We start from the raw sequence: 20,978 nt of genomic DNA, 5'->3' as shown, positions 1-20,978 counted from the left end.
TTTATTTGTTACAACACAGTGGCATTGAACAGAATGATAATTTGTACCTCTCCCAACGTTTTTTTTAATCATCTAGGAATTATAGAAAATACAAGTGTAGTACAAAAACAGCTGTCAGGAGAACAGAATATATATATATGGTGAAACACCCAATACCTTTTTATATGTTGTTGAATCTCTAGGTACATTTCCACAAGTCTATGCAAATATGTAGACTTCACAATGGCACAAATTATAATTTTATCTGACAGTAAAACAAAAGGTTCATGCAACATGGTCAGAGATGGAGAAGAGCTATGAGTTAATTCACCAAGAATGAGTTTGGCTTCAAAACTTAAAGATGAACATTTACCTTCTGCAAGAGTTGATGAGCAAGATACATTTCCCCTTAATATGTTTAAAGGTAGAGGGGGGTGAGCAATCTTAAGGATTAGAAAACTGAGAAAAACAGGTCCAAACACGTAAAAAAAAAATCATTTATAAAAAGGAAAGCATAATATGATAAACCCAGCCTATGATGAAGTGTGCACTTAAGTTTTGATATTCACCGACTAGCAATGATGTAGGAATCACAATTTTTCACAAATGGATTTAAATAAAAGGATGCAAAAAAAAAAGCAGCTACCAGGGGCAGATCAGTGCTTGAGTTGAAGTCAGTAGCCATTGGTTAAAGAGAGATTACAGTTGCAGCTCAACAGTCTGACACCATTGTATCTCACAGACAAATACATCTGTATCTTTTGTGTTAGCGTGAGAAGTAGGATACAGGCCACTGACAACATACTGAAGTCAAACAAAGCATTATTAATGTGGGCCACATTAAGAGCCTGTTCTCACACGTAACTCGTCAGGTAACACATGGTATGCACTGCATGATAAACTTCTTGTGACTGTCAACATAAAAGGCCATCATTAAAGTATCTGGGTTGTATTCCATTTTTAATTAGAAACGTCTGCATTTGCATTATTTGCTTCTTGTCACAGATTTATTTAACTTATTCCATCTGCTCCACCTGTTCCCCATCTGTAACTTTCTCATTTCCACTTTCATCCATCGGTTCTGGTCCATCGTCACTGTTTTCCATCTGCTCCGTTGAGCCAATAGGTGGCTGCTCTGCGGTATCGGCAGGTAGCTGGTCTGTTATATCTGCGACCTGCTGCTCTGTGGTATCTGCGGGCTGCTCTGTGCTATCTGCGGGCTGCTCTGTGCTATCCGCGGGCTGCTCTGTGCTATCCGCGGGCTGCTGTTCGGGGATTTCGAGCATGTGCTTGACTTTGTTCAGTTCTGTCATGTTGAAGCCGAGGAGAATGGCAGTTGTGTTCCTCTTGAGACTCTTCATGCACTTGCTGCGCTTCTTGCTGAAGAGGGCTGCCAGCTCGGCTTTGGTGAGGGACAGCCTCCTGCACAGCTCTTCGGTCTCAGCTTTGGCTGCGTAAGGGTTCAGGTTGAAGTACTTGGATATGAAGTCTCTGCGCTCCTCGCTGCAGCGGCGCTCGACCGGGTTGGGCTCCAACACCAGCTTCACCTTGGGATCGATCTGAATCACAGGCTCTGGTGGGGGCAGCAACTTTTCCTGCTCCCGCTTCTTGCGCATGGCCGCCTTTTGTTCTCGCTCTCGTTTGTTGGACTCCAACACCTGCCTCCACGCGGCCTCCAGCCTCTTTTGAGACTGCCGTTCTGCTTCACTCTCTGGACGCACTGGAGTGGGTGCAGCTGGAATCACACGAGGTGGCGCTGGAGCTATAGCTTGCTTCATAGTCAGCCCTTGTGGCATTTGGAGGAAGTAGAGCTGCTGACTGAGCTGCTGAGCTGGTCTTGGTGGCTGCGGTGGTGGTGGTGCTGCTGCAGGTTTGGGTGGCGGTGGAGGTTTTGGTGAACACCGACATCGCTGAATGTGGAGCATCACCGCCTGCTGAGTGACCTTTCCAGTGTACACACCATTGCAGTAAATGCACTTGAAAGCCTCGGTCTTGAGGATAGCATGAATGGTGGGTGCCACTAAATGTTTTTCCTTCAGGTGCTGAAGGTGTTTGGATTCATTCTCAAACTTCTCGTCACAGAAGGGACAATACGCACTGTTGATTTTCGCAGGCGCCACGCAGATCTCTGGCTGGCTGCTGGGCTGCAACTTAAAGAAGATCAGGTCGAGGGAACTTGTGACCAGGGCAAGGTTGACCTCAGTGTCTCCTAGGATCTCTTTTGGTGCGGTGGTGTGGACATCAAAGTAAGGGAACAGGATTCCTCCAATACCTTTAGAGTAGACCCTGTACTTCTGCCTCAGGAAATCACAGTATGCCTTGCTTGTGGGATTGTGCTGCTTTACGTGTTCAGCGAGCTGTTTAATTGAAAAGAACATAGCTGAACAGTACAAACAATTCAGGCCGTGCAGCAGGTGTTGGAAGACGCTTTTTTCTGATAGCAGAATTTTGCATGTCAGACATTTGACAGTTTTGTCTGGCATTTTCTTCAAGAACGCTGCTCGCGCCGCCACACTTTCTGTCTTGGAGGAGTTGGATTTTGTCTGATGAGCAACCTCTGTATGCACGTCGAAGACATTGGAAGGGAAAAGTTCATTGCAGAGGGGACAGGTAATCCATTTCTTAGTTTGTGGTGTGGAATTCCTTGGTTGCTCGAGGGGCTTGAGAGGGGTGCTTGTGCTCTGAGAAACAGGCACCGTTACTTGCAGTGGAGCAAAAGTGTACGTGGGCATGCCGTTCATCTTGTTGCCGGTCGGGATCAGGTGACTCAGCAGGGACTGTGAAGTCAGCATGGTACCTTGGAGGGCGATTTGGTTCGTTGATGCATTTTGTGCACCCAAAGCTGACTTAGATACAGCTCCAGTTCCAGCTGCCATGTTGGCCTGCAGTCCTGACGGGAAAAGGATCTGCTGTGCTTGTGGAGTCCGTTGTTGTTGGGCAGAAGCAGGAGCTAGAGCCATAGGTGCCGGTTTCAGAGACATGTTTGTGGGAAGCTGGACCATAGACGATCCTTGGGGCAAAGCACTTCGGAGGGCTATCGTGGCACCAGGATGGAGCAAACCTTTAGCCTCAGCACTAGCTAACTGCACTAGCGCCGAAGCTTGGGGGGGCAGAAAAGCTTGGTTGGTTCCAGGGGCACAGATCAAAGTAGCACTGTTTGTAGTTCCTTGTATTTGCTGTAATGCCAGCACAGTCCCAGCAGGTTGGCCGTTACTTGGTAAAACCAAGGACTTACTGTTGTACATTTGAGGTTGCTGTGGTTTAGGAGCAATGTTTGGGAATGTCACAAACACACCATTCCCATTAGGGGTGGCTTTAATGGTGTAGTTCTTGTTCTCATAAATCATACTCTGCACCTGTGTGCTGACCGAATAGTGCGACGGCTCAACCAGCATGTGATGCAACATTTGGTCTAAGCTTCCGGCATTCACCTTGCACACCTTGCAGCAGTACACCCTTATCGATGTAGTCCCATGAGGGTGTAATCTGAAACCGATATACTGTTCTGCCAACCTGTTTAGGTGCTTGAGAATGATGTGCTTCTTCATCCCAAAGATAGAGGAGTTTGGAAATCCGCATTTTCGACACTGATACCGCTCATTCCCACGATGGGTGGGTTGAGGCCCGTCGGTCTGCGCATTTATCTGGTTGGCATGGAAGAACAACATGTGCTTCTTGACATACTTGGGGTGTGCGATGAAGACGCACTGCGTACAGGTCGCCAGTGCACAGAATGCCTGCATAGCTCCATGGCAGCGGGAGACGTGGCTCCTGAAGTTGTAGATGTTTCGTGAAGAGTACTTGCACAGGCTACAGCACAGAGACCGAGACCGATAAGGCCACTGAATAGGAAGAAAAATGAACAGTTAAAATTTGCACAGTGTGTACTCGGTATATAACATTCATACCAAGCTACACGTCTTAAGCTATATGGAATGACTACTCTCCTCTTTAACAAGACATTGTAACCCACAAGACAGATACAAACCAGCATATAATCATCCAAATGTGTCATTTTCACCTTTTTCTGTAGTCTGACATTGTACCCTTCTGTGATATCAACCCAATCAGTTTCCTTAAAGGCCTCTTCTTCATCCACGTTTTTCTCAGATTTTTCATTGAGGTCCTGCACAGTAAACAAACACACAAACAAACAAATCTTAAGTATACAAGTAACACTACAACAATTTAAAGCATGTCCATTTTAAAGTTGGAAGGAAAAGTAGTTTCTAAGTTAATAAGGCCATTCTACCGAGGTCATCCCAATGTTCCCCTTAGGGCTGTAGGATTTATCGATTCTGCGATATAAATCGATATTTATTATCAATATTTTGTTTCCACAGAAAGTATAGATTTTTTGGCCACAAGGACGAATATATTAAGTCCCATTCACATCCCCCTGGCACTCTGCTCGCTGCCCATTTCCCCCTGTTCGCTTTGCAGGAAAAGCTATTAAGTCCACCAGCCGTTCGGGTCGCTGTCGAGCATTTCTAGCTGCCTGTCCAGCAGAGATGGGGACTCGAGATTTGAGACGCGTGCATAATCTTTTTATTTTTGTACTTTTTGGAGCATTAAGATCAGGAGCAGAAAGTCATTCTCTCCCACAGAGATGCACAGGCGGCCACACTTCGCACATGACACGGAGAGCATGTCACCTGCTGCTGCTGCTGCTAGGGTTTCATTAGCGTTTGTTATATTGTTTGGCTTTAATAACTTCAAACACAGCCGCAACAAAAGAATCACAGAATGCAACGTCTGTTTTAAGCTCAGCTGCCTAAACTATCAACGCAAGCTTGTTACTAATGTTAGCTTTGTGAGATGTTAACTTTTAAACTTGAGTTCATTAAATTACATATCTTTGAAAAGTGTTTTCTCGCCGGTTCTGCCTCCATCTGCTGGCCAACGCCATTAAACCGGAATTATATGTTAATTATTAAGGTCAGCTAAGGGCAAGTTAACATTACAGGTTCATTGTTGACCACATATCGTTAATGTTACTGGGTTATTAGCTTTAACCATCACACTGCGTTTGAGAGGCCGGAGGATTTTTAATTTATTTCACAGAAAGAGCTTGCTGACATTAAACATCTCTTTTTTCAGAGTGTCCTGAGACAGATGGCAGCACGACTGACAACGTTTCTGACAAACATAATGAGCAGCCAATACAAAATACATGACTATAATACAATAAAAATATATCAAATAAGAAAAAACAGCAAATATACACCAAAACCGAGCATTATGTCATGCAGAATATCTACAGCCGGATGTGTCTGCCTCCAAGTTATTATCAAATGTCATAAAATGTGGTGAGTCTGTAATTAGTTGAGGTTAAGGGAGCAGCAGATTTTCTTTATTTACACTAGATTATAAAGGTGACATTAGTTGGGACTTTGTGTAATCATACAATACGGTTGCACTTCAACTCTATTTTATTATTAATTAAAACCATAAGAGACTTGATTAGGACTTGCTGCTTCCCTCGGAGACTCGAGACTTCACTTAGACTTGCAAAAAGTGACTTGTTACCATCTCTGCTGTCCAGTCAGAGCCATATATTGGGTAATTGATTTCTTTCAGTTGTTATTAATTTAATCCGAGTCAATGGAACATTCACAAGATGTCACCAAAATCACACTGTCCCTTTAAAATCTTTCAGAAAATATGTATTTTATCAAAATCGTATCGTTGGCTGTATATCTTGATATATATCGTATCGTGAGCTGAATATCGTGTATCGTATCGTGAGACTAGTTTATCACTACAGTCCTAGTTCCCCGGTCACATACAAAGCAGGGAACATAAGACCCGCAGAACATAGGCACGCTCCCATTCTACTCGTTTAAACACCATACAGCATAAATTCATCATATATAGAATTGCCAGTTTATAATGTGCACCTAGCTAAAACTGATGCAGTAGAATTAAAGTCTTTATGAAGGTTATAATTAGTTTGATGTAATTTGTTGTTATTTGTTCAGTTTTCATCAATACAAGTACAGAAAAATTAATAGCACTTCTGTAACGCAGCACCAGAGACTACTGTCCAGCATCCAAAATGACATTTAAGTTGAATCAACACCTCTTTAAAACAGCTTCAACAAAATCTTCATGAAGGTAGAATTTGTTTCATTAGACTGTGAAATACGCCATTTTCAGTTTGTTAGGTAGATTCACCTAAAACTAACATGTATAATTTTAATATGAAAAGTTACTGGCAGTCATCCAATAAATATGGTGAGAGTGAAAACTAAAGTGTGTCCGTCTGAGATGTAAAAGTAAAAATCACAGAAAATGGGGAACAAAAACGAGTACCAGCAGCTCAACACAGTACGTCGTAAGTGGTCATAGATGCAGTGTAATTGAGAAAAGTTATGTATGTATATCCGCCGTGTCATCCTTCAATATTTGAGCTTTGATGCCATGAGCTACCAGAGCCAAGTGTAAAATCCTGTGAAATTCAACATTTCCATAAAGCTGTCGAGCACATTATCTCAATACCACCGACAATCTGACACTAGACACAACATGTCGCCAAACTCCACTTGTTTCCATAACAACGAAAGACCAAAAACCATCTGAATGGCGCGGCATTAATGAAACCATCATCATCAAATTTAGATCTGATTTTATTAGGTTTAAAAATCGGTTTGAAATGTTTATACCACAACTTTAAAAAACAATATTCACCATAAACTAGTCTGACTAACAGGATACAAAGCTGTGCTTATAAAGCCTGTCATTGGACGCATACTTATACATACACGTTATTCTCGTCCCCTTACAACATCTGTAAATCCTGGGCTTAGCGCAGCCCAAGATGACTGGGATTGGTCTAAAGCAGGGGCAGCCAACACACCTGACTCTAATGTTATCAAACCTGTGACGAGCTTCACCTGCTTTATAACGAGCACATCATTAGAATCAGTTTTTCCCCCCAATAGTGCAGAATCAGGATGATAAGACATTCTTTATAATTTTCCCATTTTTTTGTGACATCAATGAAACCACTGGGGGAAACTAACAATTGCTCAGTGATACATTAACATGAGTAATTTGTACCAACACGATTTTAACAAAGATCGAGCTAGCTAGCTTCTAGCAAGCAGCTCCACAGCACAGTTTAAAAGGAAGGCTTCGTAATCTGGACATACTACAAATCTCGGGTACGGCTACCCTCTTTGTCGTGGTCGAGGTAGCAATGCACACTTCAAAGTTCGACTAAATATTACATTATTGGCATCGTTGGAAGTTTAATTGCTTAAGATCAAGTTGGTACAAAACCATTAGTCTGCCCCACTTGTTTCATCAAAGTCACAAATAATGATAAAATGATTTAAGAATTTCACAAAAAGTGAGTTAAATCATGCAACCGAATGCATAGCCAATGAATGCTGGCACAGGGCTAAAACTAAAGTGTGAGACTACTATAATCAATTATATCTTTTTTTTTCAACATAGGATATTGTTAATTGCATTAATAGCTAACCTTAGAAATCAGTCATGTTTCACCACTGTGTTGATGTATAATTCTTGACCCATGCTTTTCTGCTAGTGATCGTAACTTTTAGACAAAACACAGATGTACAGGAATCATCACCAAAGAAATAAGCATAGTGTTTGCAACTTTCTGAGTCATTATAAAAAGCAAGGTTTGTACACCTTTTCCGAGGTCAAATTCAAGCACTTTAAAGATCCAATTTTAATCTTTTCCAGCACTTTACAGCTGCGGCAAATTACATAGTCCTACGAATACGTATAGATATTGAAAATTATTATTTAACCATTACTTTTTCCATTAAAATCACATTAGTATTGTTTCATAAACACCAGAAAATGTTTCGTAGTAGCAGAAGGATAATAAATTAAATTATTTTTCTATTCTATAGCTATTTGTTGTGAAAGAAAGATACAAATTCAAGCACTTTTCAAACCATGAAAACACAATATCAAAATTCAAGCATATTCAAGGATTTCAAGCACCTGTACAAACCATGAAGAAGCCAACCCATCTTATATTAAGTGTTAATGGCACTTATATACTAGATCTTAGATGGCATCTTCAATCTGTATTTTCCCAGAATAAAACATACCTTTAACCACTTTTGACAGTCTTCCAGGCCGATCTCTCCCAGGATGTTTTTCACCGCCTTGCGAGCCTTTCGGATCTTCTCAATATTTCCAACTGGAACCTGATACATTGTTCCCGACGAGCCTTGTAGAAGGAAAAAATGTTTAATGTTGCAGAGCATAACAATTATTATTCTAAAGATATGAGAAACATCACTTAACTAAATATTTTATGTACTTAAAGCTGGGTCATGACCGAAAGAACGAGCTTGCGGGTACAAGCGGCCGAAATGTGAGGGTGGCTGGAGTCTCCCTTAGATAGAGGGTGAGAAGTTCAGCCATCCGTGAGGAACTCAGAGTAGAGCCGCTGCTCCTTTGCGTTGAAAGGAGCCAGTTGAGGTGGTTCGGGCATCTAGTAAGGATGCCCCCTGGGCGCCTCCCTAGGGAGGTGTTCCAGGCACGTCCAGCTGGGAGGAGGCCTCGGGGAAGACCCAGGACTAGGTGGAGAGATTATATCTCCACACTGGCCTGGGAACGCCTCGGGATCCCCCAGTTAGAGCTGGTTAATGTGGCCCGGGAAAGGGAAGTTTGGGGTTTCCTGCTAAAGCTGCTGCCCCCGCGACCCGACCCCGGATAAGCGGATGAAGATGAGATGAGATGAGACTTAAACTTCATTAAAGGTCACAACGTTTTCAAGTAAAGGCCTAGAAAGTAGCAACTATATCCACTTTTTACTGCAGCGCCATAAACAGTTGGTTGAGTGGAGACTGTATAAATAGAAAATGGCACATACTGGGGAGAACAAAGGATAAAGCATAAGACGACAATGCAAGTAGCAGTGGTCAGTTAATAAATACACCGTATTACCCATAAAGTTGGAATAAAATATATATTTTTTACCTCTTCTCATGAAATTATTGTGACAAAGAGACTTATTCATGATAGATAAAGTGTTTATATTCTCAAAACGTTAGTAATCAATCTCTTCCAAACATATATCAGTGGAAATTAAACCATATATAAATGAAATAAAAAGAGGAATGTGCCTGAAAACAAAAGTATCCCAACTTTATGGGCAACACTATCTAATGATATATTAAAAAAAAATTAAGTTATTAAACGCCTAAGGTGTGCCATTCTATTTGTATTAACAAAAATAAACTATATACAGCAGTGAGAATGGTAAAATAGTAACTGCATCATCAACATAATTTTCTATCAAACACAACAGAATGAAAACAACAGCATAAGCATTAACACACATCACACAGTCACACTGTGACTCTGTGAATGATACATGGTTACCAACCATGTACTGACGGGGAGGACAAACTTATTGTAGCGAGTTAAAGTGTGTGATTTTTTAGATAACCTACAAAGTAAAAGCTTGTCACCCAGGCTAACCCTGCAGAGTGTGTGCAGCCCACTCAGGCAGTGCAGAGCCCCTGGCAGCAGCACGCTGACAGCAGTAACCCGGCCACGCCGCTCCTTCCTCCCCGAGGATGCCCTCAGCCTCCCCGCACATATTTACCTCGTCCAATATTGGGTGTAGGTTCACGTTAGTTGTCGCTGTGCCGCCTCCGACAGGGCGGACGGTTTCCACTTCCACCGGCCCTCAACTGTGTTTGTGTGTGTGTGTCGGTGAGCTGCGTGACTGCGTCTGCTACCAGCGCTGCACACACACACACTCATCCGAGCAGCACCCTCTGTCCACACACACACACACACACACACACACCCCGCTGTGTGAAGACTGTAGTCAGATACGACAGGTGATGCCTGCGAACCTCCTCCAGAGATAAGTTATTTTTGGTTCTGCTTTTGTCCCTTTCTTCCCCCTTATTACAGAAAAAAATGGCGCTCAAGTTCAGGATCTGACGTAGGGGTCCTCATTTGCATACTGCAGAAACTGACCAATGGGAGACTCCCCAGCATAAAAACTAAATAACCTGTTATTATTTTACCGAAGCTGACTGCCATTGTTCCAGAGTGTCCAATTGATACATTTCATATTGCTAATTTTAAATTTCATGTAATAACTGACTTGTTAAATGGACCTTTCTGTTCTACAACAGATAGCTATATCGGGGGGCGTGGCTACAGCGCCCCCCCACCGACATCACGTGGTACATGACTAAGGCTAACCAATGGTCCGTCGAGAAAACGAGCTAAATGGGCGGTTCTTACCTCGTGACGTCATATCATGCTACTTTTTTTAGCCAATTAAATTGGACCTCCATTTTGATAGGAGAGGAAGTGAATTTGATGGGTTAGTTGAGTGTTGGCTAGCATAGCACAACATTTTAGGACTTTTTAATATGTTTAACGATTACAAAAAAACAAAATGGCTAGCTACCTACGCCTATTAAATTAACACCAGTGGCGAAACTACGTTACTAACTGGTTAGTTACCTACTTGTAAAAGTCGATTCAAATGTCTTTCACAATCTTATGTTCGGCCACCTTCCAATTTACGAACATGATAGCTTTCGCACCGGTTGAGAAAAAAACCCATGTCTGATTTGAGGCCTAACAATTTTGTTTAAGATCAGCCTGCTTAGAGAAAGTTTTGGCTACATCGTGGGGGACTTGTGACAGTTTCTTGCGTTATACCACACCATTTTTGACTACAGAATAATTTTATTAGCTATTTCACGATATCGCAACCTCAAAAGTAAATACAGTCTTTTATCCACACTAATATATGCTGTTATTGGTCACCGCATACGTCAACTCAACTTCCATCATTCATCTTCAACCGCTTGTCCTTATCGGGGACACGGGGGGCTGGAGCCGATCCCAGCTGACATCGGGCGTGAGGCGGGGTACACCCTGGACAGGATGCCAGTCTATCACAGGGCACATAGAGACAAGCAGAGACAGACAAACTGGCAATTTAGGTTCATCAATTAACCTAACACATGCATGTTTTTGGACTGTGGGAGGAAGCCAGAGAACCCGGAGAAAACCCACACAGACACAGGGAGAACATGCAAACCCCAGACAGAAGGGCCCCAACCGGGATTCGAACCAGGAACCATTTTCAAACTTCTGTGGCATGAAGCTGTTTGGTGTTAAAGTGATTTAAAATTTGACTGATTAGGTGACATGTACCATTGTGCCCTCTAGCTACACAATGCAAACTAGGATGATTCAATTTCTGGGCAAACAGAGAAACAACATTAGAGTAGCCGATTGCACTGCAGCGTTTCGCAAGTGTAAAACTGCTGAAGGACAGCCGAGTTAAACGATCATCTCTAAACTCAAGCAAGAGACGAAAGGGTAAAGCCTTTCACTTTCAGATTCCTTCTTGTCAAACCAATACAAGGTTAAGCCCACCAATCAGAATCAATGACTCAAGAGTCCATTCATGCTCGCTCAGTCATAGTAAACAGGCTGTTTTATGAAAGTGTCCCTTGTGTGCACTTGGTTCTTGGTGCACTAAAATGTTATTTACTTTAATGACTAACCACTATCAAATGAACCATTGCCGTTTCTTCAAAATACACTCTGGGATGCTTACTTGCCATGGTGACATGCAGGGAGTTGTAAAGCATGTGAACTCTCCACTGTATTAATCTTATTTGTAATCTAATTAACATGTAGGAATTCCCTCCAATACCGTGAGACACTTGGAGGTCCGATGGCTCCTGCTTAGAGCAATGATTGAGCAGAGATCCTCTCACATAAATCAACAAGGAAAAGTTTCAGTGGCTGTATTTCATCTCGAAGCAGCATCAGTCTTTGATATTTTAATGATGTTGAGGCTCAGAGTGAGCAATGGCTAAAGTAAGCCACTTCAGTACACGGCAATGGTAATTTACTGTATATGTATGTAATGAAATTTCCATGCAGTAATGGAAATTAGCCAAATTTGGCAGCTGTGATTGAGGTGCTTTGCATTTATTGTATTTGTCATCAAAGCCTGTGCTGGTTCTTTACAACAAAAGCAGATTTCACAGATTAACTGCTCTTTCCTGTAGTGCTCTGCTCTCTTGCAATATATATCTAAACGGATTTACATATCTAGTCATCTTTGGGACAATTATACTATCATCACAACACATAAACATACTCTGCCAGTGTACTAGTAGGATGAATTGGACATAAGGGAGAGCTCTAAAAAAAATAAAAAATAAAAAGATGCCAAAGCAGCATTAAATCTGGATTGGATTTTTTGAGAAAACTCAACTACTATTCAGTTAAAACACAAACCTGATCCATAATCAGAAACACACAGTTTTAAATAATGTCAGCCAACAGTGGAATCTACCACCGTTGCACCACCCTTCCCCACAGATCACACAAACACCAGATAAATGATTTCAGTCAGAAATGTATTAAATTAATCACTTTCATTACTTTAACAAGCACAATTTACAGTCAAAAACAGGCTATGGTCCATTAGTGCCTTAGACAAGCAAGTAATTAATACATTAGTCATTTCTAACACACAAGGGCAGGATTCTTTAAAAACTGCAGTTAAGTCACCTTTTAATGTTGTCAGACATGAGACATATAGCTGTACGAGAGACTGTTCAGATGTATGTCCCTCATAACTTTGGAGAGGCATGAGGAAAAGCCTGGCATGTTATTTGTCATTTGCATCGCCTCAGAGAGGTCTGTGTACAGCTAGCATGTGTTTCATGTAAGAGATATAGACATGCAAGTCCACATCTGCCACAAACAAAGAGCATTTATGTTTGAGCACTCTTCAGAGATAGCTCTTTTGCTGGTTTTTCCAGATCTTGAAAGAAAAAGGACCAATCACCTGGCAAGAGACACTAATGGGCAGATCTGAAAAATTCAGTCTGCGTTAATGTCACAGTACTTATTTAACCTACAAAAGTTTGTGTGCATTTTATACCAGATTAACCTCTCTCTACTAGAGGCAATGAGTGCATTAAGGTCGAAGCAGCTTCTCTGTATTCAAGCCATCGCTCAGCATAGAGAGAAATCTGCCACAGCAATTCCTTCATGCCTTTCGAGTAAAGGGAAACCACTGAGGTCACAATCACAGCACACTTAATCCATGTAGCGTTAAAAAACACATCAATATCTTATCAGGAAAACACTGTTAGATGGGCCACAGCAAAATACCTGGGCAAAACACACTTAAAGATGGAGCTTTTAAATTTGCCCCAGTAATATCTGATGAATCCAATAAATAAAAATGCATTGAGGTGAGCTGCAATAAAGAAATAGGTTACATCATTGTCATAATTTCATTCAGAACTATGCAAAGTGGGGGTACAGAATCCACACGAGGCATTGATTCTTTTAAACACTTCAAAAATCATCTACAGACAAAATGTATAGGCGTTGAACAGACACAGGATTTACACGACTGTCAACAGGTAATCAATAGAGGACATGATTTAAATTAATTGTACATTTTGTAAACTGGATTTGATTTAGGAAACAAAACCACCCCAAACGTGTTGGAGGGGGTCCCATCTCCAAAGAGTCGTCCATTTTGTTGCATAATGTCATTTGAGCTGGAGTTCTTCTAGCTGACAGATTTTTTGGAGTCCATCAGAGGGAGGAGCGAGAATGAAAAGATCATCTTCCAGATCAAATTTTAGACAATTTAGGTATCAAATAACCAATTGTTTCCCATTTTGAGATGTAAAAAAAGTCAAATTACTGGAAGAAATAATAGGACACTGCATTTTCTAAAGGTGGCTGGAATGTTGACCACATTTAGCCCCATGTCCCAAATACCCCACTGACCCCTCTTCTGCATGATGATGGCAGACGCTAAAGAGGATCTGTGCAATATAATACGGGACGGGGACAGAGGGTAGTTACGCACTGTACTGGACCATGGAGAAATTCTTAGCGGCATTGTCCAGTGCCACACCAGCCTCCTGCATTTCATACCTGTGGGCAACACCAAGCATCAGAATCAGCTCTCTGGAAATGCATCTTATTCTTACTACGTCTACTACGAATTAGTGGTGAACCTTTACGAGCTAACTCGCTCCATACTCACCAGTCACAGGTGGAGACAGTGTAGTAGACAGGCAGCTGGGGGGAGCTGGGGAGGCAGCTGAACTCCTCCAGGCCACATACTCCCATGTTGGAGAAGCAGAGCCAGTCTCCCACACTGAGCTCAGGCAGCAGGCAGCGCTCCACCACCTGGTCCAGCTGGTCCAGTGACGGGCCCCACAGGCTGCTGGGAAACACTCCCTCCCCGGCACACAGCACATGCTGGAAAGAAGTAAACATTGTCATCAAAATAGGCAACAATCACAACTGCCAACGATTGCGCTTCCCTAGCTGCACACCTGACATTATACTCTGCATGTGAAATGCAGTCTATAAATGACTTTATTACCAATAAAAAAAAAAAACAAACCGATGCAACCTCATTTGCAAACTGTATTGCCATGGTAGCTAAAAGATGTTATTCTTGGTACCCAAGCCATTGTTTATTAGCAAGCAAGCAACCGAAAAATAGGCAGCCATTGTCAAGTAGCTAATAAAATGGACTACAACTGCTCGCACCAGGGGCCTGGGGTGTATGAAGTAAATTAAAACTGACCTGAAGCAGCAGAACACAATTTCTACATCAAATGCCTTATTTAGGGCCCTATATACAGATTTAAAGTCCTCGCCGCTGAGACCTAGGCCCCCCCTCCTTTCCTATCAACCATCAGAAGTACTGTCAGATAAAGGCATAAAAAGCAAAGTATACATATATATACACACCTTTTTTAAAAGTCTTCTTTATTTTACCCTACATTATTAGTTAACTACAGCTACACTTTTATGTTGTGTCACTTCGTTATTTCACAATTGTGCTGTACACAGAGCGTAGACGGGGAAAGACACCATTAACTGCCATTGACATTTCTGACTTTGAGAGAACACCGTGTGTTTAAAATCCTCTGTATGAAAACTCAAGAACCAATGTAGGGTCTTTATATAGGTCAACACTTTTCCCCATTCAACTAGAGCTGCTATCAGATTCTTCATTCACTCCTTAAATGGGGCTGGCTCTCTTGGGTGGAGGCCTACTAACCTTGTGCAATGACGGGGCAGCGATGGAGTTTCCCAGCAGCTTGCGGCTGAATGGGCCATAAACACCCTCATTCATGTAGTACAGGAACTCGGTATCTTCATTGTTCACATCTGTGTAAATACAGTGGGTGACCATGTCAGAAATATAGAACCGGGGTTTTGCACGGCTTTGAGGAGTAAAATTCAAGAACTTTCAAGGTACATAAACCAAATATTACATACAATATTACCTGATACCTTTGATAGTATGTTTTGTCTGGTTCGAGACACCAGGAGACAACAAACAAATAGTTTTGGTTTACATGATTGATTGTGGAGGTGAAACATCGAATTACATTGAAAAGAAAAATACATAACGGATCAAATTAAGCATTTCCCAAACTTTAAAGGCTTTGGACAAACCTTGTAGAACATAGTGTATTATCTACAAACTGAGGACTTGACCTCTGATGGTCGTGTTCTGATTATGCAACACCAATGTGTGCAGATACACGTGCATTACAGTCAGATTTAACTGGGCTACACAGGACAGAGAAAACCGTCAAGTAGGAACTTACCTTGAACGAGGCTGTCCCAGTGGTGGGTCAACACCTTTTTGCCGATCACGTTGACAGCCAGGCTGAAAGCAGAGGCAACGTAGAAGCTGCCTGGCTGGGCCAACACTTGCACACCGGACAGTGGGGGGAAGTATGCATCCAGCAGAGGCCTGATTGCAGACTCAACCTACACACACAGTTACAGCAAATATGTATTCAGTGGGGGTTTACAGATAAAAACAATAAGTGCAATAACTTTAGTTTCAGACATTAAAGGCTGAAATCCATTTATATATGCTGTTGGTGAGAGGTATCTGATGTTTGAGCAAAAAAAGGATGGCAGAGCATCGAGAGTTGAACTTATACTGGCATCTTACATCACTGCTGTGTGTAAACGACTAATTAGATGAATGAAAATGTCCTTGCGTAAATAATAAGTAATTAATATAATAGCAATAATAAGTAATATATGGCCAAAGCAAATAAAGTAGCATGGGATGGTGTATATTTTGCAATACGAAAGTAATTATTTGTTTATAACAGATTATTAAGGATTTTAAGGATGTTCTTTGCAGAACATATACATGTTTGTGTTTGACAATCTGATTAAAGCATTCCCAAAAATATCACAGCTGTTTACAATTTACCTGTTTAAGCTGAAACTCTGAGCCAGTAAATCCCCCACCGATGTCCAGGATGTTCATGTTGAAGCCCAGATCCACCTGAACAGAAACAACAGTCAGTTGTTACCCCTAATGAAAAGGAAATTACCAGGAATAAAAAAGGCATCTAAGATACAGAAAGGAAATCTTGGTTTGACTCATATCTACTAAATTCCTTCAGCTTAACCATATAATAATAGACAATACTCACCCCCATATCAAACACACAGCGGGCATCTGACAGTGCATGGGTGTAGGCTTGTTGCAGGTCTTGGCAGGTGGTGGGGACGTGGAAGGTGACCCCCACTACCTGGACTCCAAGTTCCTTGGCTGCTTCCAGCAGGTGCCTGCAGCTCTTCAGAGAGAAGCCGAAGGCCATACTGGTCTCTGCTGCGTGGGCCTCGGTGGTCAACTGCAGAAGCAACCTATAAGAAACAAAGAAAACATAAATGAAACACCTTTCTAAGCAAGACACATATGTTTAAGTCTTTCTCAATCCCAGGCAATTTAAACTTACTTTGCATTGGGGTGCAGGCGGGAAATCTTGGACAACTCTGCTTCATTTTCACACACAAGATACTGAATGTTGTTCTTGGCAGCGTGCTTGATGTGTGCCAGCTGCTTGCAAATGCCAGACAGAATTATGTTTTCTGGTGACACGCCGTGCTCCAGCACCAAGCTTACTTCAGTCTAAAGGAGAGACAAACACGTTGATTTCACAGAGAAATTAACACAACAAAGTCTAAAAGCCCCATTAAAACAATCAAAACTGTGTTGCATAAGGTAAAAGGATAACAGTCATCAGCTGACTAGTAATCAATTGAGCGCTTGAAATGTCAAGTGCTTCATAAGAGGCTGTGCGAAAAGAATAATTTGATTCTGTGCATGTTAAAGCTTACCTTGTTGGCACAAATGAAGCCCAGGCCCAAGGAGGCCAGCACCTCGATGACTGCAGGGCTGCTGTTGCACTTGACAGGATAGTAGGGCTGAAGCCGTGGAACTACGCTCTGCCAGCAGACATGCTGCCGCATCACGGCACCGAGGTCACCCACCACAAATGCACTCTTCTCCACCTGGGAACACAAGTGGGGGTGAAGTATGCACTGAGTACAAACAGCAACTGGTCAAAATATTAAAATCAAGTACCAGCAACAACAAAAAGCATTCTAATGCCACTGTCATGAAAGCTATTTTAAGCATTTGGGGAATTTCTTCCGCTGCAACCCTGAAGCCATTAAAAAGTGAACTTACCAGAGCCTGCTCACAGATGTGTCCATCGATGACATCTTCAAGGGTCACTCCTCCCTCCAGGAGTTCAATGATGTAACTGGGTTTGTCAGCGAGTCCTTTCATCTCAACCGTATTCCGCTATGCCGACAATCATAAAGAACAGATAAGCAAGTCAAGGGGTCACGACTGAGCCAATGGGGTCCTACCGGTATGCAACAAACTGGAAGAGAGGGAGAAAAAAAGTCAGTATTAATATCACAACAATTTTTAAATCATTTAATAGCAAATTAACCAGGCGAATACAATACAAATGACTGATGAACTTCTATCTAGATGCATTTCCACGGTTTAAACTTAACAGCTACACATATAAGACTGTACTCCCTTTGGACACACATGTCCTATTATCTGTGTTTTATGAACCACACAGTGTTTTTTGTATAAACATTAAATGTGTTAAATCCACACACCTCATTGAGCTTTTATCTAAATCTATTGACTTCCTACAAATGCACTTCATACCCAATACAAACATGTTTACTCCCAGCATTGTTTGTATGCCAAATCCCACCCACCACAACCCACTGCTCCTGGACTTTGCTACAGGTACTATGTGTGTGTAAGCGAGCATGCGTCTTCGGTGTGTACAAGAGACACTGAGTCACTCACATGGACAAGTCAGGAGATGGACCTGTCCCGCTATCAGCTAGGATCCCAAGGTGGCTCAGCGTTGAAGTCAAAGTGCTCCCGGTAAAGAGCCTTCCCTAGGCCCTCTGGGTAGCGCTCATACACCTGTGCAGGGACAGGGGAGCCCTGAGGGACAAACATATAGTATATTAGTTCAGATCTTTATTGTGCCTTGAAATTTGAAGAGCAGTCGAAAGTAAAAACACAAAACACAACATACAAGAAGCCATGGGACATTGAATATAGATAGATATGAACACATAAAGACAAACAAAGACATGTGCTGATAGACAGATACATCGGCCGATATTTTGGTTGTGTATCGTGTTGGTCGCTGCGGGCTGCCGCATTCGCCAATAGTTTTTTCCCAGCATTATTTTCAAAAAGGCACCCACGGGCAGCTCCGTGTTGCTGGAGACGCCTGTTTGAAGTTCAATAATGGTTCCTTTTTAAAAATTGAATCTTGTAACGTTTGTTATCATCATTGTGATATTTTTATGACGTAAATTAAGGGAGCAAAAGTAGAAGCGGACTGGCTAAGTCTGAGGAAAAAAAATAAATCTGCATTGGCCCTAAAAAAATCCAGATCGGTCGATCCCTAGTGCTTATCACATGAAATGCAATATCAGCGCCTCAACTCATCAGTCATTTAGTGATTACAAACTTTACTGCTATTGTCTATGATTCACATTTAAATTAAATTCAATTGTATTTATACTGCCAAATCACAAAAGTTATCTCAAGAGTAGGTCAAGACCACACTCTGACTTATTTATAAGTTACAAAGACTCAACAATTCCTCCATGCGCAGCAGCAAGTCGCACAATCCATAATAATAATATCTATATACAGTATTTATCCAGCAATCGAGCATTTGTTGTCACATTTGTTGTCATTGTGGTGAGGCAACTCTCGCGCCGGTTTACGTGGCTTTATTTTTAACCCGATAAACACCATGTATATTCGTCCAGTCTGAATCATTTATCTATGCCACTCTTTAGCCCACATTATGCGATAGTTGTCTATAAATAAATTTAAAAAAAACATGCGCGCGTGTTGTGATAGCGCCAGTACTCGCGCAAATAATGTCACAACTTGACAAATGAGATGTTATTGTTGTAAGGCCTCACTTTAACAAATCATGAAACCCTTTAAATCACACACGCGGCGTTAACATTAATATCTAACTCGTGAAAGTGCGTCTGTATTTACCATAGGAAACAGCAGCGGGAGGGAGACGCGCTGCTCCGAGGTATTCTTGGCAGCGACAGAGAGCTAACGCTGAGCTGCTGCACGTCGAAGGAAGACGCTTACGTTAACACTGTATTCTGTTAATAACCCCAACAAACCCTGACACAACACAGGCATAAACACCACCCTGAGGTGCTAAGGCCGCTCCGTGATATACTAACACCTTTAAATGTAACCATAAGACACCCTGGAGAACATTAAATGAAGTGAGTCGGTGTGTCATGTGTGTGGAGAGAAGGCAGAAAGACCAGCCCGCCATGTTACGTCCGCCTGCTGAATCCAAGGAAACTCAAACCCGAAGTATTTCGCTTTACTTACGTGAGATAACGGCCAGGATGTTTTGGAAAATCGTCTTCTCTTTTTCGGCGGAATTTTTAAAGAGTAGTGGGCACAACGATGTAAGAAAGAAAGAGGGCGGTTTGTGCCATATGGTTCAGAGGAGGGGACGAGCGGCGGTTGAGTCGGTTCTTCTCAGTCTGTGGACGGGCGGAGGACGACTGAAGCGGAGCGGAGGAAGAGGAAAAGGTAATCAACTGCCGTGGGCGGGGCCTAACGTTCAGTTTCACCAATGAGCGTTCAGAGTGTTTGAGCACGCACCAAATATGCGTTTCCGTATATCTCACAGGCTGCCGTAGTTCTGTGATGATGCTTCAGCACAGTTACATAACCATAAACTTTCCGTAGATGGCCACTCTTATCAGTCAGTCAGTCCGAAACGTCTGCTTCTCTTGTTTTCACGGGACATTTTTGTATTCATTTATTTATTTTGAAATGTTAAATTCAACAAAAAACAAAAAACAAAAGCCTATGTTAAAAAACATATCCGAAAATATAGAAAGAATCCAATTTAATTCAAATCAATTTTATTTACAGTGCCAATTCATAACAAAAGTTATCTCAGGACACTTTACACAAGGAGTAGGTATAGACCACACTCTATGACTTATTTATGATTTACATAAATAACAACACTTCCCCCTTGAGTACACAGTGTCAATGAAAACCTTCCCTATAACAGGCAGGAACAAACAGACCCAGCGCTATGGAGGACGGACATCTGTCTGCACCTGTTGGGAAAGAAGAAATGGAGAGAGAAAGAGAGAAGAGACAGACATATGGACAGAGAGAGACAAAGACAGACACAAAGAAAGATGGAGAGACACTTCCAGAGATGCAAGCAACCCCAAAAGTAACAGTAACTGTAATAATAGCTATAGTAATTTGAATATGACTTATATGTTATGACAGTTAATATAGTAGAATAGTAGAAACAAGCACCGCTAAGGTGATAGAATATGACAATGATAATAACTATGGTGGTAATTATGATCAATGGTGAGTAGTGGTAATAACAGCTGTGATACAATGGGAAATATTACTGATGATGTTTTTATGGCTACAAAGTTTATAATTATAAAACTAATGATAGTTTATATGAGTGAAAGTGATAATAGCAGCAGGAAGCGTCATGCAGAACCACGGCAGCAGGCACCACCACGATCAGCAGAGACCTGTGAGACGAAAAAGCGCAAACAAC

General features: G+C 41.9%; 2 protein-coding genes across 2 annotated transcripts; both read right to left on the bottom strand.

Moving 5' to 3' along the window:
• Nucleotides 1–360: 360 nt before the first annotated feature.
• On the bottom strand, nt 361–9,871 carry adnp2b (ADNP homeobox 2b). Its single transcript, XM_083926280.1, has 4 exons — nt 9,581–9,871; nt 8,073–8,194; nt 4,001–4,105; nt 361–3,821 (listed from the first exon to the last, which is right to left on the bottom strand). The coding sequence occupies exons 2-4, from the start codon at nt 8,178–8,180 to the stop codon at nt 996–998; spliced, it is 3,039 nt and encodes a 1,012-aa protein (XP_083782406.1). The 5' UTR covers nt 8,181–8,194; nt 9,581–9,871; the 3' UTR covers nt 361–995.
• Nucleotides 9,872–12,367: 2,496 nt separating this feature from the next.
• On the bottom strand, nt 12,368–19,920 carry azin1b (antizyme inhibitor 1b). Its single transcript, XM_083925135.1, has 11 exons — nt 19,760–19,920; nt 18,173–18,316; nt 17,525–17,723; nt 17,173–17,346; nt 16,791–16,963; nt 16,485–16,698; nt 16,259–16,333; nt 15,633–15,798; nt 15,077–15,186; nt 14,045–14,262; nt 12,368–13,932 (listed from the first exon to the last, which is right to left on the bottom strand). Exons 3-11 carry the CDS (start codon nt 17,624–17,626, stop codon nt 13,857–13,859), a joined length of 1,308 nt encoding a protein of 435 aa, XP_083781261.1. The 5' UTR covers nt 17,627–17,723; nt 18,173–18,316; nt 19,760–19,920; the 3' UTR covers nt 12,368–13,856.
• Nucleotides 19,921–20,978: the final 1,058 nt, after the last annotated feature.

The sequence above is a fragment of the Echiichthys vipera genome (assembly GCF_963691815.1).
Source record: "Echiichthys vipera genome assembly, chromosome: 13".
Taxonomy (NCBI): domain Eukaryota; kingdom Metazoa; phylum Chordata; class Actinopteri; order Perciformes; family Trachinidae; genus Echiichthys; species Echiichthys vipera.
Note: the sequence above shows the minus strand (reverse complement) of the source record. Positions and strands in the feature narration are given on the sequence as shown.